A 20,954-nucleotide genomic window follows, 5' to 3' on the forward strand; every position below is an offset into this window, starting at 1 on the left:
TTACACCTCTACATAGCACTTCTTCATTTGCCTTACAGCCCTATTTCAGAGATATTTTGTTTGTTTTTGCTGGCATTGCTATACTTAGAATAGCAAATATTTTCCAAGCACACACAGTGCCTCATCATCCCACAACGTACACAAGCAACTGCAATGAATGAAATACTGGAACTTGCAAATGACTTCATAAAGTATGCAAATGAAAACGCATTCCTGGAAACCAGCTATGGTAAATAATTGTTGTTAGTTTTAGAAGGCTATCCTGCTGGCGATCCGCTCTTTTCCATTTTCAAGCTAGTAGCTCCGAATGTACGTGTAATTAGTAAACACAATTCACATAGTTAAACACTAACCAACACTAATCAGCGATCTAAGTGAGACTGAAATGACACACATTATGCTCAACAATTTTGATCAAGTCTTTTGACGAATGAAACGTTCAATACGAAGGCTGAACGACAGCCCATCGTAACTTCCCAGCAGACGTTGCTGACAACATAATTGCGGATTAAACAAAAAAATAAAGAAGACAAATCTACAAAATAAACACTGTGGGGTTGACTCGGAGATTTAACTTAATGTTGATGCTGTTCGATATTTAAAAGTGAAATTCAGTTCAAGGACATAGCCTTTGAATACAAACATTGTAGCCAGACTGGCCTGACGGATATTTTTATTCTACTGGAGTTATACAGCATTAGCTGTGTGCTAACCCTATACCAGCTTCAATGTCCAGATCGTCACTGGACATTGAAACATTATTCTGTAGCGCCACGCGGGGCGCTTTAGCATGCACACGCAAGGCGGGACTGTATATAGTGGGGTGGAGGCTGAGAGACAGGCTCTTCCCTTCGTGTCTGTGTGTTAGTGAAGGTGCAGCGTTGTAACCCCTGTCCCTGTGTGTTTACCTTTCCCGGTTTAAGTTCAAGTCAATAAATGTGTTCAACCCTATTTGAGTCCAATGCCTGCTCCACTCCGTACCGAAACCCGAATTCGTTACAATTCATCGTGGGACAGCTAATAGCTAAATACAGTATTACTGTTAACAGCCCAAGCGCAAGAACTGTATATTTCTTTACTTTGTGTTGACTAAGTTAAATGGCTAAACTCGACCTAGCCCTATGACACTGACTTATAATACTTTCTCTGTTTCAAGGCAGTTTACAATTAACATCAACGACGCTGTCAGAGAGTCAAGAAGAGTTGCAGAATGTTTCCAAAAATAGCGCCTCTAGTGCCCTGGAAGACACGTTTTGCGTGCAGCTCAAGTTCAAGTTTATTGTCATTATACTCATATACAAGTATATGGTATACAAAAGTGCTATTTAGCTAGCTTTCAGATGGTTAGCAGTACAAAAAAAAACAATACAATTGTATATGAAAAGAAAGACAGAGACAACAGATAATGTGCAACACAACAACAGGTAGCAGGTAATGTGCAAAATCATACATCAACACTGCTTCGACCTACCTCCAAGACCATGTGACACCACCGGGGGCGAGCACGTACGGCTGTCGAGGGGCGGAGCAAGTCTCGCAACTGAGCGTCTGATTATACCGAGCGCGCACGCCAGCTCTGCGGAATGTTCTGGTTGTCAGATGAAGAGTGCCTGAAAAATATGATCTAAAAGCCCAATTTGGGAAAAAAAAAATATTACAGTGATAAACGGTGGTGTGCTAAGGAAGACTGGGTACGATGCCGCCCCTTACCCCACAAGTGTTCTGGGCCCAACGGCATAAAGAGATATATTTGCGAGTGGAGTTGAGTGACGCGCAGGTAAGGAACGGGAGCGGTCTCAGCATTGTACAGGTATATTCTTTAGCAAGCCCAGGGAGATGGATCTCAGTTAATATAACAATCCGTCATTACAGCCTGAGACCCAGTACGTAGTAGCTAATTATTACCGTTATTATGCATCCGCAGTGAGGACGTTCTGGATATGAGTAGACGAACATTTTCTTTCAGCTGATCTGCCTGTATGGAACGAGAATTCTCAGCAAATATGTTTCATAAACAGGATGGAGTGTACTGGAGTACTGCACTTACTAATTATACAGAACTTAGTGAGTGGACGGGGAGCAGAAGTTTAGAAAAAGCTAACGACAATTAGGGCTTTTAAAAGGAACGGTTTTTTTTTTTAATTTGTCAGGGAAATCATTCCGTGCAGCTCCAGATTGAGACTATGACCCCTAAATTTGGGTGGCAAGTTTAGGAAGAAAACTAACTGGATTTAATGTATCTGCAGTCTGGAGTTGTTGTAACTGGACTCCCTTCTAGCCAAATTAAACTGAGCTGAGCTGTTTGGAGAACAAACGGATTCCAAATGTACAGCATTTTTATGCACGCATTCTTATGGTCCTGGAAGTACCCTTACACTACATACACTATTTCATAGTTGTTTTTTACAATGTCGATATATTAAAGTGCATGGGACACGACAACTTGAGCAGCTCCGGTTGCATACAGGAGCGTCAATTTGGCACAAATTCCACACCCCCCACTTAGTACTGTAACTGGAGCCGAGCTAACAATGGGGGCACTGGCTTGCTGGAGGACAGATGCACGTTCTGGCCTAATGCAAGTTTTATGAAAATACACAGCACTAAGGAAAGGGACCAGGAGCAGAAGCACACTGGAGGCTGGGTTCCAGCAATGGGTCACATATCTCTCACAGCTCCGTGTAATTAATGCACCTGAACATCTGAGCAGCACTCTGGCCAGTGCTTTGTAGTGCAGGCTCCCCTGCTCCGGGTAGAGGAAGGGGGTGAGATTGTTGCTGGGGACCAGAGGGAGACTGAATTACTTGAGTCCTCTTATTACTAAAGAGCAGGCAGAGACTGGCCAAGCCGAGCCCCAGCTATCTCAGACTCAACAACTCGGCACGTGCAACGATATCCCTTGCCCGGCAAAGTTAGAGTAGAAATAAAAGACTGGGGTTTATGGTGTGATGTTGATGTATACCCACTGCTCCTCAGTCCCTGTGTCATTTGATATGGCTTTACAGTATGTGATTAGATCCATCCATCAGCTTAACAGCTTCATCCAATTCAGTGTTGCGGGGGAGCCAGAGCCAGTCACAGCAAGCAACAGGTATAATCCAGGGAACACCTGGGTCGCACACCTGGGTCATGACACTAGCAAGCAGACACAGACACACACTCACACTATGGCCAGTTTTCCCATAAGCCAATTAACCTATCAGTATGCTTTTGGACTATGGGAGGAAACCCATGCAAACTCAGGAAGAACATACAAACTCCACACAGACAGTACCCCAGGGTTTGAACCCAGGGCCCCAGTGCTGCGAGGGGCTAACCACTGTGCAACCTACATGATTACCTGTGTGATTAGATACAGGAGAAAAACACATTCAAAAAAACAAAATAATGGCAGTTTTAGTGAACTAAAAAGTTTTACTGCTTGCTTGCAGTCTACCAAATGGTGCTAACCACAGTGCTTCCTGATTGTACTCACAGAATAGTTTAATCACGCTGATTAGAGAACTTGATAACGGTAAGGACAGCAGGTGACATTTTATTCGAGGATGAGACGATCTCTTGCTTGGAAGGGACAGTTCCCTCGCTGCTTGATTTTGTTCACCGGCAACAAAGTGTCTTTTCAGTGCAGCAGCTTTATCTGATCTGTCAGGAATGTGACTTCAGTGTCAGTACATTGACATTTTAGTATGAGGAATTTTTAAAATTTTTTAAAAACTTACAAAAGTTAAAGTTAGGCGAAGATGTGTTGCTTAATCTAGGTTGTAGGCTATCACTAGGAAGCAAACACACAGGAAGGAAGAGATATGAAGATCTCTTATTGTAGAGCCACTCCGATTCTCCGAGTCTCTCTGTGCACTAACACTTCCTCATAGTATACTGAGGGCTGTAAGTAACAAAGTACGCCATTTCTTTTCATTGTTGCAGAATCTTGACATCAATGTAAATGACAACGTTCTTCATTTCAAAGGTAAGTTTGCTCTGCATTGTCAAACTCCTGCATGCCTCTCTGTCCCGAGCTGCACAGCAAAGCACTGATTTGCATGTTTGCCAGGGGGTTATTTCAAGGGACCAGCTCCAGTCTAGACTGGACCTGCATAAAAGAACGCTCTGTCTCTGTATGTAATGGTGCTCAGGGTAGTGAGAAGCTATGGAGAAGGGCTGCTATGCTCATGACAGTTTAACACAATTACTGGACTAAAATAATTTTCTCCCGATAATTAATTACTGCAGAAACTGTGAAACTGAAAGTTTAGACATGTGAAAAAGGGGAACAAGTCTTAACTACAGGCAGTTCTTTAATTATATTCTTAAGAGTGCTTTGCTCTGATGGTGATTCTCTGCTGACGTGTTGCAGGCCAAGGTCATGGAGCCAAAGGAGACAATGATTACGAGTTCAGCCTGGAGTTCCTGAAGCCAGTGAAGCCTGTGGTAGGAGATGACTTCCCTTGTCTGTGAACAGAACAGAAAGAGATACATTTCTGTCTTCCTATAACACTCGAAGAGGAGTAGAGTCTCAGAGACCTGCCTGATTAAAATGGGCAGCTTTGGCTTAAGGAGGCTGGACTAAAGTTCTGGGAATGCGACACGTCCAAAACGGATAAGACCAGTACACAGCAGACATATCAGTCAAACAGTCCCAACAGGAGGCTGGTGTTTATACTACAAGTTTTAATTCCTGCTCGCTGTCTACCAAATGGTGCTCACCACAGTCTTCCTGATTGTACTCAGGCCCACAGAATATTACAAGCCTGGATACAAGTTGGTTTGGAAGAGGAGAAAAGGTGTTGAGGTTTGGCGAGGAGTAAAAAGTTTGGAAAATATTTGAAATTCAATTCAATTTTGTTTTCAATCAGAAAAACAAAGTATGCAGCACATGCCGTCTTTTCCCCCATCGACGTCCTTTTATATCTCGAGTCAGACCTGAGAGTTCCTGTGGATGGCCTGTCGAGTAGCCAGCCGACTTCAGGCCTCTGAGTGTGTGTCTTTCTACAGGTGGTGCACAAGTCCACACAGCGGCAGGTGAACATCACGATCAAGAAACAGGAGCACAGCTGGTGGGACAGGCTGACGCTGCAGGAGAGGAAGCCGCTGTTCCTCGCCCCCGACTTCGACCGCTGGCTGGACGAGTCCGACGCCGAGATGGAGCTCCGAGCCAAGGCAAGAATATCACTCGTACGGCAGCACAGAAAACCAAACGGCAAAACACCCGCCCTTTGAATGTTCGTTTATGTGAGGGGGTTTTGACCCGATAGCGCAGTGGTTGGCATTGCTGCCTGAAAGCGCTGGGGCCCTGGGTTCACCTCCTGGGGGTGCTGTGTGTGTGGAGTTTGCATGTTCTTCCCAAGTTTGTGTTAATTGTCATCTGGGAATTTTGGCCCCGGTGTGAGTGTGTGTGTGTGTCCATGCTTGCCCTGTGATGGACTGTCATTCTGTCCAGGGTGTAGCCTGCCTTGTGCTCCTTGCCTGTGGCTATGCCGTAACCCAGTATTGGATAGAATGGGATAGAAAATGGAAGGACAGACTTTGAGACCTGTGTCTCTCTGTGTGGGGATCGATAAATTAAATGCTCACGTTTCCTACACGGATTCAGTTCGGAAATTCTAATGCAACAGGGTTGTGCTATTAGTTTTAAAATATGAACAACACATTTTAAAATGTTAAGTGCTAAAAGATTGAATAGCTAGTATGACATAAGCAAGGCTACTTGTTTACGAGCGCAGTCCACAGTATAAGAAAAGAAAGCTGTCTTTCTTTAATGATGGCTCAACGTACTTGTTCACTCAGTGATGTTCAGATGCTACTTTTTTTAAAGGAAGAAAAAATCAACAAGATCAGCATAGAGTCTAGAGTTCCAAAGGACCGTAAGTATTCTTATCATTTATCTGGGCATTTATGTCTAGTTTTCATTTTAAGTGATAAACTTTCACTAACTTTTTCATGTTGAAGGGCAAAAAGGCTGTTTTTTTTTCTAATTGTTTACCTACTCTAATTTAGGGGTTTCTAACCATGTTCCTGCAGAACCCCAGTGCAACAGATCTTGTAGATAACTATTGAAAACTTCAATTGCAATAAGTTAGACGGGTGATGTGTTAAATTCATTAATTTGGAGATCATATAGGACTAAAATCTCTTCAGCCCACAAGGACAAGAGGTCTATTGACTGACCAGAGTCTAAATTCATCAGTAGTGTGCTGGAGTTGCAAATCTTTAGAGACGGGTGACCTGTAAGATTAATCGAATTGGGGCTCTCCAGAACCAGGATTGGGGACCCCCGTTCTAATGTACCGAGAAGAACAGCTGTAAAGTGTGTTTGTGCAAAAAAACACGAGTAATAAGGAATATCAATAATAAGATCAGATCACTTTATTGGCCATCTACAATTTCTTGCATTAGGGATTTCTCTTTTCGCATACCCCAGCTTGCTCTCCATGAGACACACAGACAGGGAGAGAAGCTTGGGGTCAGAGCGCAGGGTCAGCCATTTTACACGGTGGCCCTGGAGCAGTTGGGGTTGAGGGCCTTGCTCAGGGGCCCAACGGAGTAGGATTCCTCTGCCGCCCGTGGGATATGAACCGGAAACTTTCCAGCCACAGGCACAGATCCTTAGCCACAGAGCCACCAAACCAATGTTGTTAGGGTAGTTCTATTGAGGGTGTTTAAAGGTCCAGTTGCTTAAGAAGTACAGTTGTGTGGGGGAGGTGTCAGAGCTCTGGACCTCTGACTGGAAGGTTGTGGGTTCAAATCTCAGGCAGGGTACTGCGGTTGTGACTTCAAGGGAAGGACTTTGCTAAGATTGCCTCAGTATAATGCCCAGCTATACCAATGGGACAGAATAACTGGAATAATTATTTGCATTTACATATTGATGCTTTTCAAGTGAAGGGTTTAAGGAGGGGTAGGCGATTTCATTCCTATTTTAAGTACTAATCCACCTGTTTTTGTGTGTGCTTGTAACCCTGCTGTACTATACAGGAGTTGAGCAAAAGGAATGAGAAATTGTTTCACCAGTTGAATTAAAGGGGAACTTTAAGAAGGTCACATTCTACCTAGTACAAAAGTTAGTCAAAATCAGATAACTTTAATAATAATAATACGTTTGTATTGTTTCAGCATTCGCCAATCTAAAGAGAGGCTATCTGTTCATGTACAACCTGGTGCAGTTCCTGGGCTTCTCCTGGATCTTCGTCAACATGACTGTGCGCCTCTTCATTCTGGGACAAGGCAAGGGAAATGTGCTGTGCGGGGAACTGTTCCTTGTGATAGCCCTTCAGTGCCCTGGTCCCTGGAACAGTGATGAGAACTTGTCAGTCCCTGTGTGTTGGACACATGAAAATGCCTTTTAGACAGAAGTTACAGTGCAGCGTCTTCTGTAGCATGTCACAGGGAGGCAGTGACTCGTGAAGTGTGCTGGAACTGTGGCAGGGGCTTTCAGCTCCCTCTTAGTCTCCTGTCAGTGTTCTCAGACAGTTAAGTCACAGATCTGAGCTCTTAAACTAAACATGACAGGACTTTATTCAGACTCTCTCTGCAGACTTCTGTCACAGCCCAGATCACGTGTGATGGTCTGTCTGTAGGTGGAGTTCAGTTCAGTTTATTGAAATGATTTATCTTACAACTGAACAGCAGTTGTTTCAGTTTTTAAGAGTTTGAAAAAATACCAGCAGATGCCTAAAAACATTCTTTTAAAACTGGTTTCTCACACTTAAAGCAAACCATGTAAATTTGCAAATCGAAATCAAAATTGTCAAAAATCTATTTTTAGCTGGCTATAATTGTGCACCTAAACTAAAGGAAGAGCTGCAACAATGTACTAGGGGTTGATTGAATTCAATTTTTAAAAAGCAGACAATTTTCATTTTTCTTTTTTATTAGTGTTTAAGACAGGGTTGAAAGAAAACTAACATCTTCTAATGACTTTAATGGCCTCTGAGGACTTAAAGTAAAGAATTATGTTCTTGTGTCTCTTTGCTGGCCAGATTCCTTCTATGACACATTCCATACCATCGCAGACATGATGTACTTCTGCCAGATCCTGGCTGTTGCAGAGGTGATCAATCCTGCCCTGGGGCTGGTCAGGACTGGGGTTTTCCCAGCCATGATTCAGGTGCGCTCGGTTCTCTTAACCCAGAACCTCCTACTGACCAATGTGGGGCTTTGATTTATCCAGGCAATGAAACAAGGGGCCGAAGTAAACTCTCTAATTCAAAGTAAAAGTGCTTCAGTTTCTCCAAAACAGGTTGGCATAATACTAAAATCAGTCTGGCTGACGGATTCCTTCAAAATAACATGATTTAAAAGTGATTTTAGTATTATGGAGACTTTCTCACATCTGGGCAGATAGAATTGACACACGTTGACCACACCATCCAAAAGTGATGTGGATTTTTTTAAGAACCGTTTTGGAAATCACACAGTAGAAAATCAAGATGTGTGATTTGTAGAACTGTCTTTGTATATACTCTTATGTGGAGTCAAAGTGATCAGAAAGTATCCTTGTAATAGGCTGTAATGAAGGATAATTAATGATAATTCACATTAATAAAATATCCAAGCCAATGCAAAGATCATGAGGGGAGGTCATCTTACTGGGGGTTGTTGCCCTATAACCTGAGCATGCTTAGATCATAGGGCAGCCTGGCTCTGTGCAGCAAATATGAATCAGCATAATACCGCCCCCTGCAGGTTGTGGGGAGGAACGTCATCCTGTTCGTCATCTTCGGGAGCCTGGAGGAGATGCAGAACAAGGCGGTGGTGTTCTTCGTGTTCTACCTGTGGAGCATCATCGAGATCTTCAGGTCGGTTTTCCTCTTCCTCGTCAAGTTCAAGGACAGAGCAGGGGAGGGGAGGAGAGGAGGAAGACTTGCAGCTTACTCATCAGGGCCTGAGCTCATATTGTGCCTTTAAATGACAAGCCAGAGATTAGTCTGACAGTGCGTCCCCTAATACAGAGACAGCCAAATACCAGTCCTTCCAGTCATTTGCAATGTGCATCTTATGTATTGATAGTTTAAGAAATGCACTTAAGAACCCTGCAGTGAAATAATGAGAAGGGTATGGTAATTAATCACTTCTAATTATGAATTAGTTATTTATTTTTCCCTGTAGTTGAGAATTGCTTAACAGAAGCGTTTCATTCCCACGCCTTAAGATTTAAGGTGTTAGGTGACCAAGCCAGTCTGCCTGTAGATTAGCAAAGACCACCGCCCTTTAAGAGAGAAGTGTGATGGCTTCATTATTCAGGCTTTCTGCTCTTTTTTTCTTTTAACATATAATAATTGGACAAACTAAGGAGAATTCACATTGTCTCTGTAGTGATACAAGTTACGAGGCTGTTTTGTCATCTGCTTCTATCAGGCATTTAGGACTGTGCCGAGTCAGCCAGACAGTCACTCCCAGCGTTCTGTTAGACATCATCAGTACCATGGTTTCTGTAGCTGAGGAACAGATTGGAACATAATCCTATTGCCATGGATCCAGCAGTCATTCTAAGGACCTTGGAGATTTTCAGATCACACTGCCTCTGACACCCCTGTCTTCTTTGTCCAGGTACCCTTACTACATGCTTGCTTGCATCGACACAGAGTGGAAGCTACTTACCTGGCTCAGGTACACCATCTGGATGCCTCTTTATCCCCTTGGAGTGCTGGCAGAAGGTAATTGGGCTTAGTGATTTAACTTACCATCAATTTGGTGCTGAAGGGAGGGAGCAGCGTGTTCCTGTTCTGCACATATAGACCTTAGTCTTGGCAACTGTAAAATTGTCACAAAAATTACATTCTAAACTGAAACAGTGAGCTTCTTATACCAGTTCCCACATTTACACCCTTTTTGCTTCCCTCTATTCCCTTTCTGCAGCGGTTGCTGTGATCCAGTCTCTGCACATCTTTGATGAGACCAGGCTTTACAGCATCACTGTGCCCAAACCCCTGGACCTGTCCATCAGCTTCTCCTACACCCTGCAGCTCTACCTGGTGCTCATGTTCCTGGGTGAGTGTGTGCGCTGTCCCGTGCCGAGCCCAGGTCTGTCCACACGCGCTCAACCTCACACGTCGGCTTCATGCGTGCTAACTTACACTTACCTGCTGGGCAGAGCCACAGAAGGAAAGGATAGAGATCCTGCAGGCCAGCCAACACAACTCAGGCCATTGTCTCTGCTGGATTAGAGGCAGGTGTTAAAGGAGGCAAGGAATGTGAGAACAACACCTTGTTTTTTATTGACTTTGAATGAAGAACACCAGGAACTGCACAACAACCTGTGCTGGCTGTTCTTGCTCAGTAAACTCCGATGTAACCAAAATGAAGAACAAAATAAGGTGAAGTTCTCAGAGTTAAACATACCTTACACTGCAGGATTGCACAGCGTTTATATCGGTACAGTAAAAGAGGTTGTAGATCTTGATGATGATGATATACAGTTCATGGGTGCAGTACAAAATTAAAAGCAGTCTGTAGTGTTCAAGGGCTTTGCACTGTTCTCAGTGATCCCTCTCCGACCACAGCTACAAGGCACTTTGCTGGTGCTCAAGTCAATCTGTGCTGTACAAATGAAAAACAATCTGAATTCTGCATTATTCTGTGTTGCAGGCTTGTTCATTAATTTCCGTCACCTCTACAAACAGAGGAGGAGAAGATTCAGGACCAAGAAGAAGAAGGCGAACTAAACCTGTGCCGCCTTTGGGTCAGTGGGACCGAGCCAGCATGAGCAGGCTGCTTCTGCCACAGCTGCTACAGCAACATCACCTTTAGAGCAGCAACCGCCCAAGCTGGCCTAGTGTCTCCATTTTAGATCAGCTCCATTCCTCCCCGATTCAGTGGACTCAATAACATAAGTGCATTTTTTTCCTTTTTACAGAACGTTTTTGCATGATAAAAATATTCAAAACAGAATAGAAGCAATGCAAAACAACCCACATAAAAATACCATAGGTTTTTTTTTTAGATGCACAGAAAGCAGAAGCTCTGTGTGTATCACTGACAAGATTCTTTTAAAAGACAGACAGCCTGACGGCCCCTCTCCTCCCCTCTTTCCTGCCCTTTCCTCCACTGGCCTGCTCTCGGTACCTGGTATGAACTGGAAACCCCAACCAAGCCTTTGCAACTCTACTACCCACAGGCCACAAGTACAACATAGTGTTCCCATAGTGGCCTAGGGTGAAGCTATAGCCTTGCCCGGCAGAGAACAACTGCCTCGCTGTGGGATGTAACCCTGAACTATCAGTCCACCCCATCTTAGCAAACAGGTACAGATAAAGCACTGTGGACAAACTAGTACATGGACTGCTGCGCTCAGCTGGTGTCAACATCTAACAAGGGCAGCTGAAGTGCATGCATACTGATAGTGTAGTTGTTTAAAGAAAACGCAAGTATCAGAAGACTAAGCCAGTATTGGAAGCATGGGTGCTGGTCTTAGCACTTTGGGAAATGCACAACTTCTGCAAACCGAGTGTGTAAAAGTCACATACCTTCTTTTGCACATTCATAGCCAGTGTCTTCACACTACAGTGTTTTAGTGTGTATGGTACAATAGCTAGCAGCAATACAGGAAAAATTAAAGAATTGCAATATTGAACCAAATAGCAACAACTCTTTTATAGAAGAAGACATTTTGTTAGCACTATCTTAGGAGTCACATGTAAGCCTTGTATTAAGCACTTAACAACTGTTGTACTTTATTGTATAAAGGCAGCTACTTAATACCTTTTATCACTACTAATGCACAGCCTGTGTTTGGCTCATAAGGCATTAATTAGTTATTTTACTAGCATGCAACAAGCTGTTTCAATTAGATAAGCAGTAATGCATGACTTACCGGCGATGCCCAAAATAGTTGATGACATTTTTGTCTACTTTTGCACCTCTGTGGCTCTTAAATATGTATAGATAAGTCAGTGCAGGAGGTGGAACTTCTGCAGCGTGTTGATTTGATGTAGATACAAATACAAATAGACATGCATACACGATGTAGACATACAGACAATGCATCTCAGGTTAACGAGGAGTGCCAAGCAGGGGGGTCAAGTATCGCAATGAAGGCAGAGTGTGTTTCTCAACGTTAAGAAAGGTCTACTGAAGCTCTTCAGTGGTCAGCTGATTCTGGTGATGATTCTTTTCCCACATACATGCAGAAGAAACATCTCCTAAACAGGCTACCGCTTTGTGATTTTCTGATCGCCAGACCCGTGCAGAAGCAGGGGTCGTGGCTGCAGGTCTGCTGAGGGAAGACGCTGAAGAGAGGAGCAGGCTGTCCTGTGGTGCACATCTAAAGACAAATCTGCATCTTCAAACAGAATCCTCAGGGAACCTAACAGCACAGGTTTCAAGTCACTGCATGCCTGTTTATTTCTGTGTAAAAACAGTATCCCTCTTTTGTGTTTAAATGTCAAATGCAGAGTTTCTTAAAGCTCTTTAAATCGGCCTTGTCTGATTGTTCAGGAATTAAATTGTGATCAAGAATACTTTCCTTAATCATGTTGTGAACAATGAAAGTTTTTTCTGTTTTTCCAGTGTGGATCTATATACGTGTGTATGTACAATTCATTCTCTGTGTATTCAATAAAAGAATGTGGGGAAGCGGAGATCAAGTAAAAAACCACCAGAGAAATCAGAGCAGGTCCTCGTTCCCGTGGCCAGATCCCAAACTGGGCATTCATCATTCCTTCATCCTTCATCCGTCCGGAATGTATCGGGAGTAATATAGGGAGGTGAGCGCAGGAGATGAGGAACCTCAGGGAAAGTGGACATTTTTAACTAGGTTTATAGTTAAAAAAACACTGGAATCATGTCTTTTTATTTTGACTAACTATTGAGGCTGTTGTTATGGAATGACTGAATGGCACAACCTATTACAAAAATGTACCAGAACCAAAAAATAATAAAGGTGATAAAAATCAACACATGCTCCCTTTAAGAAGTCCATTATTTGAATCCTGCAGGCTGTTCAGCAATTGAGAACTGTATCTGTCAATGTAGCCCAATGAATAATACTTGTATATCAGTTTCAGGGAGGCCCCAGTGCCACTCAGTCCTTGCTCTGAGCACCACATGACCAGTCCCCTCACAGAGAAGGGGAGGCCTGCAGATTCACCCCAACTTTCTTTCAGAACTAAAAATCCACCCAATTTCTTGTTTTTCTATTTTAATTACAATATATCTATAAAAAAATATGTACAAAAACCTTACAATATAAAAGACCTTGACTGTGACCTCACATTTCTCACTAACCATTAAGCAAGACAGACTGCACACCTACTGCGCTGCAGCCGAGACTCATTCCTCGGATTCGCTACTTCAGAAGTCCTTGCTTTTCCTAAGCTGTCTGGCCGCCCTGGTTCCCGAGGCGTGTCCGTGTCTTCCGTGTTTCCTGTACTGGGATCGGGAATCCTCAGGCCCAGCGTTGAAGACGTCAGCAGTGGGCAGGGTGGGGAGTGACAGAGGTTCAAATGGGAGGTGTTCCTTTCCGGTTGGGCAAGTGGAGGTCTGGAGTCTCCGCTCTGCTCACACAAAGCTTTTCAATCCTGAATCCGCCTTTCGCCAAGGCCCGCGAACAGCCCGCGCCGGCGGCGAGCGGGATCGGCCTCCGGGCCTCGGAGAGACGGGCGGCGAGGCCCTCGGGCCTCTCTACATCCTGTCCCCGCTGCCAGTGCCCCCGGAGAAGTCGGTGGGCATGGGCGTGATGTTGTGGGCGAAGGCGGCGTACTGCGAGTCGCCCGTGCTGGCCAGCTTGAGCTGCTGCGCGGCGTGCGAGAGCTGGAAGGCGGCGTCGGGGTGCGCCGTGTCGGGCAGCAGGGTGCACTCGCGCTCCAGCAGCTCCGCCACCCCCTTCAGCAGCTCCCAGAAGCCCAGGGCCAGAGCCGCCTTCCGCAGCCGGTTCAGCTCCTGGGGGCAGAGGTGCGCAAGGACAGCGGGCGTGAAGAGAGACAGGGGGCACCGGTGCGCCCCCTCGCTCACCTAACAACCCAACAGCCCCCAGTAATGCAGGGGGCAGAGCCCAAGTCCCAGCCTGTGCTGGATAACGAAAAGGAGCTAAAAAAGGAGGATTCCAAAAAAAAATTTGTATCACTAAAAAAGGAGGATTCACCTCACCTGCCCTTCTGCTCCAGTACAGCTCTTCGATACAACCACAGATTTAGAAAACGAATGAATGTCAACTGATTAAACAGCTCATGTGTTGGTAGAAAGACTGACATTTTTAATTATACTCTTTTTAAGCCACCTGGCATGGGAACTAAGGACATTCCTTCTCCAAAAAGAAGGAAAGCACTGTGAAGGTCACTGGAAGAGATCCAGAGTGGGCCTGATGTTCAGCGCACAGTAGTGGTCCTGCTCTCCTGGACACACCACATGCCCACTCAACCAGAGTCCCATTTACTTGAGTAGGGAAAAGAACAGCGGGATATTACCCAGAAGCGCGGTTAAATTCCCAAATTGGAAGACTGACCAGAGCTTTCCACTCTCAGACAACAGCTGGCAACCTGCCTGTGGTTACTCACCTTGTAAAAAGTCTGGGTCTTCTCTGGCAGCTTCCTGGCATTCCTCAGAATCTTCTGCACGTCGGTCTGGTGAGAAAGAGGAAGGGGCGCTAATTCTCGCAAGGCACGCAGAATGAAAAATGAGCCTAGGTCTTTGGCTACAATCGACATCAAGACAAAAGACAGAAACTCACTCTTGAAGTGACTGTCTAGCATAGCTTACTAGTGAACTCAACCTCCCGTACCTGCAGTCCGCTGGGCTTGATCCACACAGTGACGTTCTGTGCGTAGCTGCGCTTGTTCTTGGGCTGCAGGGGGAAGGGGCTTTTGCTGTCGTCGTCTCCATAGGGGTTTTCTTTGGCATCTACAGAAAAAGGCCACTTCTATCACGTATTGCCACTCAGCGGGGCGCCATCAAGGTAGCGTGCTCTAGTGACCAGTACCTGAAATGGGCCCGAGCTGGGAGATCCTCCCCAGCCAGGGCAGCGGCTCAGGACCTGGCTCGAACAGCGACATCATCAGGTTTGACTTCTTCTTGCTGTCCGCCTGGGAGTACAGCATGCCGTACCAGTCCAGCCTGGCAAATCAAAGACGAAACCCATTCTGTTAGCAGAGACCAAGAAAACCATCCAGTCACCCCCAACACAGCTCCTATATAACCTGCAGCTTGCTGAATATGGTATACGAGCATGCAGCGACAGCTCAGCTACTAACCCATTCACTGCCTCCAAACATTGCACAACAACACAGGTCAAGAACGGAAATAAGCGTCGCACTGCCTAGCGGCCTGAGCCATATCACATTTCAGACATGTCATGCTTATTTTGAATGAATCTGCAAAAGACAAAGGGGTACCTGCCTACGGATGTATATGTTCTGCTTCAGTTCAACAGTGTGTAGAAGCACCTGGCGTTCCTAAAACCCAAAATGGATCTGGAACCGGACTCTTACTTCCTGCCTCCTTACCCCAGTTGGACCAGCGCCACCATTCCTTCCACTTTGAGGCTGCCGTGCAACAGGACACAGAAATTTGGGCTTTTCCCTGCCATCTGATTGACCGAGTTCTCATCCTCCGTGTCATCAGGAGCACTCGCACCTAATTCATCTCCCTCTGTAACCAACCACAGAACACCCCAGGGAGCAGGTGAGACCATTTCCTAAAGTCACACCGCAGAACATCCAAGTATTTAATGACTCTGCCTTGGTAAGCAACCATCGAAAGCGATAAAATAATAAAAAAAAAACACAAAGTCAGGCCACACCTACATTGTATTTTATTAGATAAATACATTGTGCTGGTAAGAGAGCACTTCTACACCAGAATCGGGAAAGAAAGTCTAATCCTACACGCTTTATTAAAATGCACCACTGTGAAAAGTCCCTCCTCTGTCACCTAACACGAGCAGCGAGACTAACTGACCTTTGCTCACGGCGATAGGCAGCACCAGGTGTCTGGAAAGAACCGGAGGACTGGAAATGTCCGCAATCTCTATGAACCCCACAATTTCGAGATCTGCAACACACACACACACACACACAGAGAGAAAACAGAATTGGCTTCAGGGGCCCAGGGGGAGGCTGGAAGCGGGAGGGGGGGGAGCGCTCCGCGGCGATCCGGTACCCGTGGCGATGGCCTTGGGGAGGGGGTCCACCTCCTCGTCGATCAGGATGGGCTCGGGCCGGGGGAACACCTGCACGTCGGAGGACAGGTGCCCGCAGCGCAGCACGGCGTGGAAGGGCGAGTACGCGTGGTCGATCAGCTTCCTGCGGGACCAGAGACAGACGTCACCCACACCCCCGCCAGCTGATCCCAGGGGGTCCGCACCCCCCCGGGTGCTCCCGTTTCAATTACGAGTCTAACAGGAACGCCGAACGAGACACTAATCAGGAACGCAACTAATAGGGTACGATCCTTCAAAAGATCAAGCATCTCAAAGTGCTTGTTTCCGCACCAGCATCGTGCTGAAAACGATCCCTGCTTCTGCAGCAACGAGCCAGTTAGAAATATGAGGCTCCACCAGCGAATACGTCTGATACTGGCGAGATGACTGAAAAGCAAATCGCAGCACGTTTCTGCACATGCCACTGCAGAGCCCTAACCACTATGCCGCTAAACCAGGCACACGTGCTGAAACACTTGTCTGCAAACCATTTTAAGTTCCGCATTTCGGAAAGCAGAGCGCGAGGGTGCGGCCCGTAGCACTACTCACCCAAACATGGCCTGCACGTTCTTCAGGCACAGCGGCCCCTCCACAGCGAACACCTGCCCGTCCCCACCATTCACGCTCACCAGATGCTCCAAGTTGTCCAGGGCGTCGGTGCTCTGCAGCTGCAATGGAGTTCAGCATCACTCGACACAGACCACCGCGCCCCGCAACTCCCCCCACCTCCACCAGAGGGCAGCGCAGACACAGCACAGCTTCACCTGACAACTATTTTAACTCTTTTCTACATGTAAAATGAAAACGCACCACCTTGGAAATATATATTTAAAGGACCCATTCAAGTCTCATCTCCTACTAAAACAGACCCAGAAACAGATGCATGGTTGCACCACTCTGACCACATAACAGGTCTTTGCAGTACGTAAGGGTGACGCGATGTCCGGGAAGAACTACCTCCTCCAGGCTGGCGATACACATGATGTAGAGCTTGGAGGGGAAAGGGAAGGGCAGAGGGAACTTCTTGTCCTCGCCGCGCTGCTTCAGGGTGAGCAGGGAGTGGCGCAGGGAGCCCCTCCCAATGCCCAGGGCCCCGTCCGTCACCAGCACCACCTAGAGGACAGGAGAGGCGCGCATGAGGACAAAGAGGGCCCTGAACCGAGCCACAGGCACTTCACAGGCGAAGGTAAACTCCTCCTGACTCCCGTTAAATAACAGGCTGCCTGGTTATGCAACACCAGCAGACACAACCCAGAATACCACTTCCAGTCTAGAGAATAATGGAAAAGACTTTTTCCAGTTCTGCTACAGACCAGAGCTCAATGAAAGCAAAATAACCTTTATCGATTCATGTTTCACAGGACTTATGCTTTAATCCCAGGCAACTTCAGTTTGCACCCTTTTTTATACAGCTGGGAATTTTACTGGAGCAGTCCGAGTGAAGCCCTTTGATCATGGCCACAAAGGCACAGCTCCTCCGGGGATCTGAACCCGCACTCCTCCTCTTCTGAGCCCAGAGCCCACACCACACCTCCACACTGCTGCTACTCCGTACCTAAACACAGAGAAACGACGCCTATCGTACGGTAACAGAGCGCCCCACCTGGCAGGGACAGGAACTGCCCCACTCCTGCTGCACGATATTGCTGACTCCTTGCAGAGCGGACTCCAGGCACGTCTTATCGTAATCTTCCACATTGCTGAGGGCCTCCTGCACACAGCACAGGGCAGATTCAGTACAACTAACTCTGCGCACATCAGACAGCGCTGCCACTGCCGCACAAGAGGAGGCAACTCAAAGTTCAAGTAGGGAGCTGCGTCAGCGTGCCTAGGCTGCAAAGAAACAAGGAAAGGTTTATTCCATGCTGTAAGGAAAAAAATAGACAGAACATCCCAGGAGGCTCCACAGCTGAAACATTGTGTTTCTTTTCTTCTCTTTTCAGCATGGAATAAACCTTTACTTGTTCCTCTGCAACCTCATAAAGTGTCCAGTGGAAATGCTAACCGCTAGAATTTGTCAAATAAAAAGATCTTTTATAGAGATGCTTACACCATTTTAAGAAGCATTTAGATTCATGTGACAGAGCAGCCACACGATGTCGGGGAGCTGGGATGCTGTTGTGCAGGAGGTGGGCGTACCTGCAGCGTGTTGTAGTCCCGGGTGAAGGGCACCATGAGCTCCCACAGAGAGGAGAAGGCCACCAGCGCTGTGAACTCCAGCCGGTAGTTGGTGGCCATGTGCTCGAACAGCATGGTCAGCCCGTGCGCCGCCAGGTTCTTGCGCTGGAACTCCTCAGTGCCCTCCAGGGGCACCGGCCGCGTCATCGACAGCGACACGTCCATCAGCACCACGGTCGGCATGGCGGCGATGCCTCTGCGGTCCCCTGCCCCGCGCCAAAATCAGACCGGCTGTCTCCGCGTCTCGGCAACCCTCTGCTCCGTGCTGTTCGACAGGGAGAGGCAATGGGTCAGGATACCTGTTCAAGGGCTTCCCATCTTCCCCAAGTCATGTCATCAGACCTTAAGGCTTCTGGATTTTTATTCTCTCTGACTCAGTATTCAGTAAAAGCAAAAAATAACTAGAGAGATGTGTTCTGCCCTGAGCGTCTTTGCTGAAACCACGCTAGAGATATCGCATTATCTCTGACTGTGAGAGTGTTGGACGGGTTTAAGGACACAGACCTCCACGACTCTCCATTATTCTCATGTTCAGGTACAAAGGCCTGCCTGCAGAAGTGACTTCTATCATAACAGTGAGCAGAGACGGATAATCGGAGAAAGCAGAGCTTTCTGCAGATGATCGGGGCGCACACGACAGAACGTGAAAAAATAACAACGAAAAACAAATGCATTCACCGCTTCAGTAAAAAACAAAATATTAAATCGTAAAGTGTGTTGTTTTACTTAGTCCATATTATATTTTTCACATCGTGAAAAAAATACGAAATGGTTCCACTGTTTTAATAAACGCAGCGTTAGCATGTGAGGGTGTCCAACTCCGGTTCATATAATTTAAATCAGCACTCGCCACTCCTTGTTGAGCCAAGACTCGCTTTACATGAACGATTTAAGCCTCCTCACACGAAGACGCTCACCTGCAACAGAAGTGCAAGCAAAGTATTTTCACAGAAGTACAACCAACTACATCGAAGCTTTTTTTAAAGAGTAATCTATCACCGTGCACTCCCTCTATCAGGTAAAAAGAGGAACCCTTACAAAATGCCCTTAGCAATGTACAAAGCAATACATCGCTAAACGCGTTTGCTAATAATAATTATTCGGAACGATTATCGGGAAACTTATACTCGCAACCTTTCAATGAGCTTGCGTGTCTCTAACTTTAAACGATGATTTCTCCGAGGTTAATAGTCCATTTAAGATATTACCACTTGGTTAACAAACGCAAAGATCTATCTAATTACCCACGTAAAATACACACATGCCAGTAAATATATTTTTGTACTTCTGAATGGTACTGTAAATACCGAAAAACAGGACTCCTTCCCTCGCAGCCTCCGACTAGCGCTGTGCCACGCACGTACAGCAACACGCAGTGAGAACATTGGTTCCTACATCGACAAATACCGAAGACGAGAGATTTCTCGAAACTCTAATGACCTAAAAAAATCACACATGACAACACTTTACGGATTATCAACATTTTGCCATAACTTTAAATTTGTGAGCAGAAGACAAGTTACAAAATGTATGAGGGGATGCAAAATCTTGACCACAGTTTGTTAAACAAATAGAGTTTTAACGGCGCCACCTGCTGGTGAAAACAGATAATAGCAAGTACATTAGGAGGTTGTTAACGAGTAGTAATGAGCGGACTGAACTCGACCAATACAGCCTTATTAATTTATTAACAGTCGATACGTTAACTAAAATGTCACATAAACATTTTAATTAAATATAAATATTGAGTTTTCCCCCTACTTTGCTTTAAGGGGCAGTAACGGACTTGAAACAGCAGTCTTTTTAGAGGGTTGAATTCAACCCGACGACAAGGCGAAAGCCAGAAAAATAATGATGGTTCTTCATGGTATACGACCAGAACATTTTCAGCGTCTTTCTGAGCACAAATCACACACAAGCCCCGCGTCTCCCCATGCATGTAGTCTGTATCTCCACTAGATGGAACCGCAAGAACGCAGATAAAGCGGTATGACGTTGTACTTCTATAGTAGCAAGCCCGATGGGTGATTTCTTTACTACACACAAGGAAAATGTCATCCAATTAAAAAGTTTTCCAAGGCAGGAGCGTTTATCACGTATATTCTTGCCGCGATAATCCCTCGTTCCCATACACCTAGCCTGTCAGACCGGAGCTGTTGCGACTTGGCCTCTCGCTGCGCATCGCCTGGTCCTCGGCTCTTGTAGGCACAGAACGCCGGAGCACCTTGCCACAAAAAACATGAAATGTTGAAATATTTTCAGACGTATAAGTTATACATTCGGAAGTATGCTGTGAACATTTATTTAAACGATTATCATAGGATGAACACATCTGGAAAACTACTCATTCCTTCGATCAAATGTGAGGATGTATCCCTCTTGGGGGCAGGACATAACATCTTAAACAAAAAAGATGCCTGTTCTAATCTGTGGGGAAAAAAGAAAGAAGTGCCTGCACTAACGTGCAGAATGCACTCAGTGCTACCTCAGGGGTCACCCTCACCACCCAGTACTGTCTGTCCTGGAAAGTGAATGAACGGTTATTATTTTAATTGAGTATCTATCGTATGTGGTCTTCAGAAACAAAGCTGTTAGTCGTGCACAGCGAGGCGTTTTTAAATGCCAAATACCGACAGGATATTATTCT

At 45.8% G+C, this 20,954-nt stretch overlaps 2 protein-coding genes across 6 annotated transcripts; one reads left to right on the plus strand and one right to left on the minus strand.

Moving 5' to 3' along the window:
* Positions 1 to 1,529: 1,529 nt before the first annotated feature.
* Positions 1,530 to 12,891, plus strand: hacd3 (3-hydroxyacyl-CoA dehydratase 3). Of its 2 annotated transcripts, XM_088641059.1 has the most exons (12): positions 1,530 to 1,777; positions 3,925 to 3,967; positions 4,355 to 4,428; positions 4,993 to 5,157; positions 5,813 to 5,861; positions 7,111 to 7,221; positions 7,977 to 8,104; positions 8,683 to 8,795; positions 9,547 to 9,653; positions 9,856 to 9,987; positions 10,585 to 10,678; positions 12,176 to 12,891. In XM_088641059.1, the coding sequence occupies exons 1-11, from the start codon at positions 1,697 to 1,699 to the stop codon at positions 10,659 to 10,661; spliced, it is 1,080 nt and encodes a 359-aa protein (XP_088497185.1). In that variant the 5' UTR covers positions 1,530 to 1,696; the 3' UTR covers positions 10,662 to 10,678; positions 12,176 to 12,891. The 2 variants fall into 2 exon arrangements, with proteins under 2 accessions (XP_088497185.1, XP_088497184.1); XM_088641058.1 differs by having other exon boundaries at positions 1,531 to 1,777; positions 10,585 to 12,891.
* A 227-nt stretch (positions 12,892 to 13,118) lies between these two features.
* ints14 (integrator complex subunit 14) lies at positions 13,119 to 19,974 on the minus strand. 4 transcript variants are annotated; one of them, XM_088641055.1, is made up of 12 exons: positions 19,593 to 19,974; positions 18,269 to 18,572; positions 17,733 to 17,840; positions 17,087 to 17,242; positions 16,679 to 16,797; positions 16,090 to 16,232; positions 15,889 to 15,981; positions 15,435 to 15,579; positions 14,912 to 15,045; positions 14,714 to 14,832; positions 14,490 to 14,555; positions 13,119 to 13,875 (listed from the first exon to the last, which is right to left on the minus strand). In XM_088641055.1, exons 2-12 carry the CDS (start codon positions 18,488 to 18,490, stop codon positions 13,618 to 13,620), a joined length of 1,563 nt encoding a protein of 520 aa, XP_088497181.1. In that variant the 5' UTR covers positions 18,491 to 18,572; positions 19,593 to 19,974; the 3' UTR covers positions 13,119 to 13,617. The 4 variants fall into 4 exon arrangements, with proteins under 4 accessions (XP_088497181.1, XP_088497180.1, XP_088497182.1 ...); XM_088641054.1 differs by having other exon boundaries at positions 19,615 to 19,971; XM_088641056.1 differs by lacking the exon at positions 19,593 to 19,974 and adding an exon at positions 19,569 to 19,588.
* Between the last annotated feature and the right edge of the window lie 980 nt (positions 19,975 to 20,954).

Source organism: Lepisosteus platostomus, chromosome 7, assembly GCF_059453375.1.
Source record: "Lepisosteus platostomus isolate fLepPlt1 chromosome 7, fLepPlt1.hap1, whole genome shotgun sequence".
Lineage (NCBI taxonomy): Eukaryota > Metazoa > Chordata > Actinopteri > Semionotiformes > Lepisosteidae > Lepisosteus > Lepisosteus platostomus.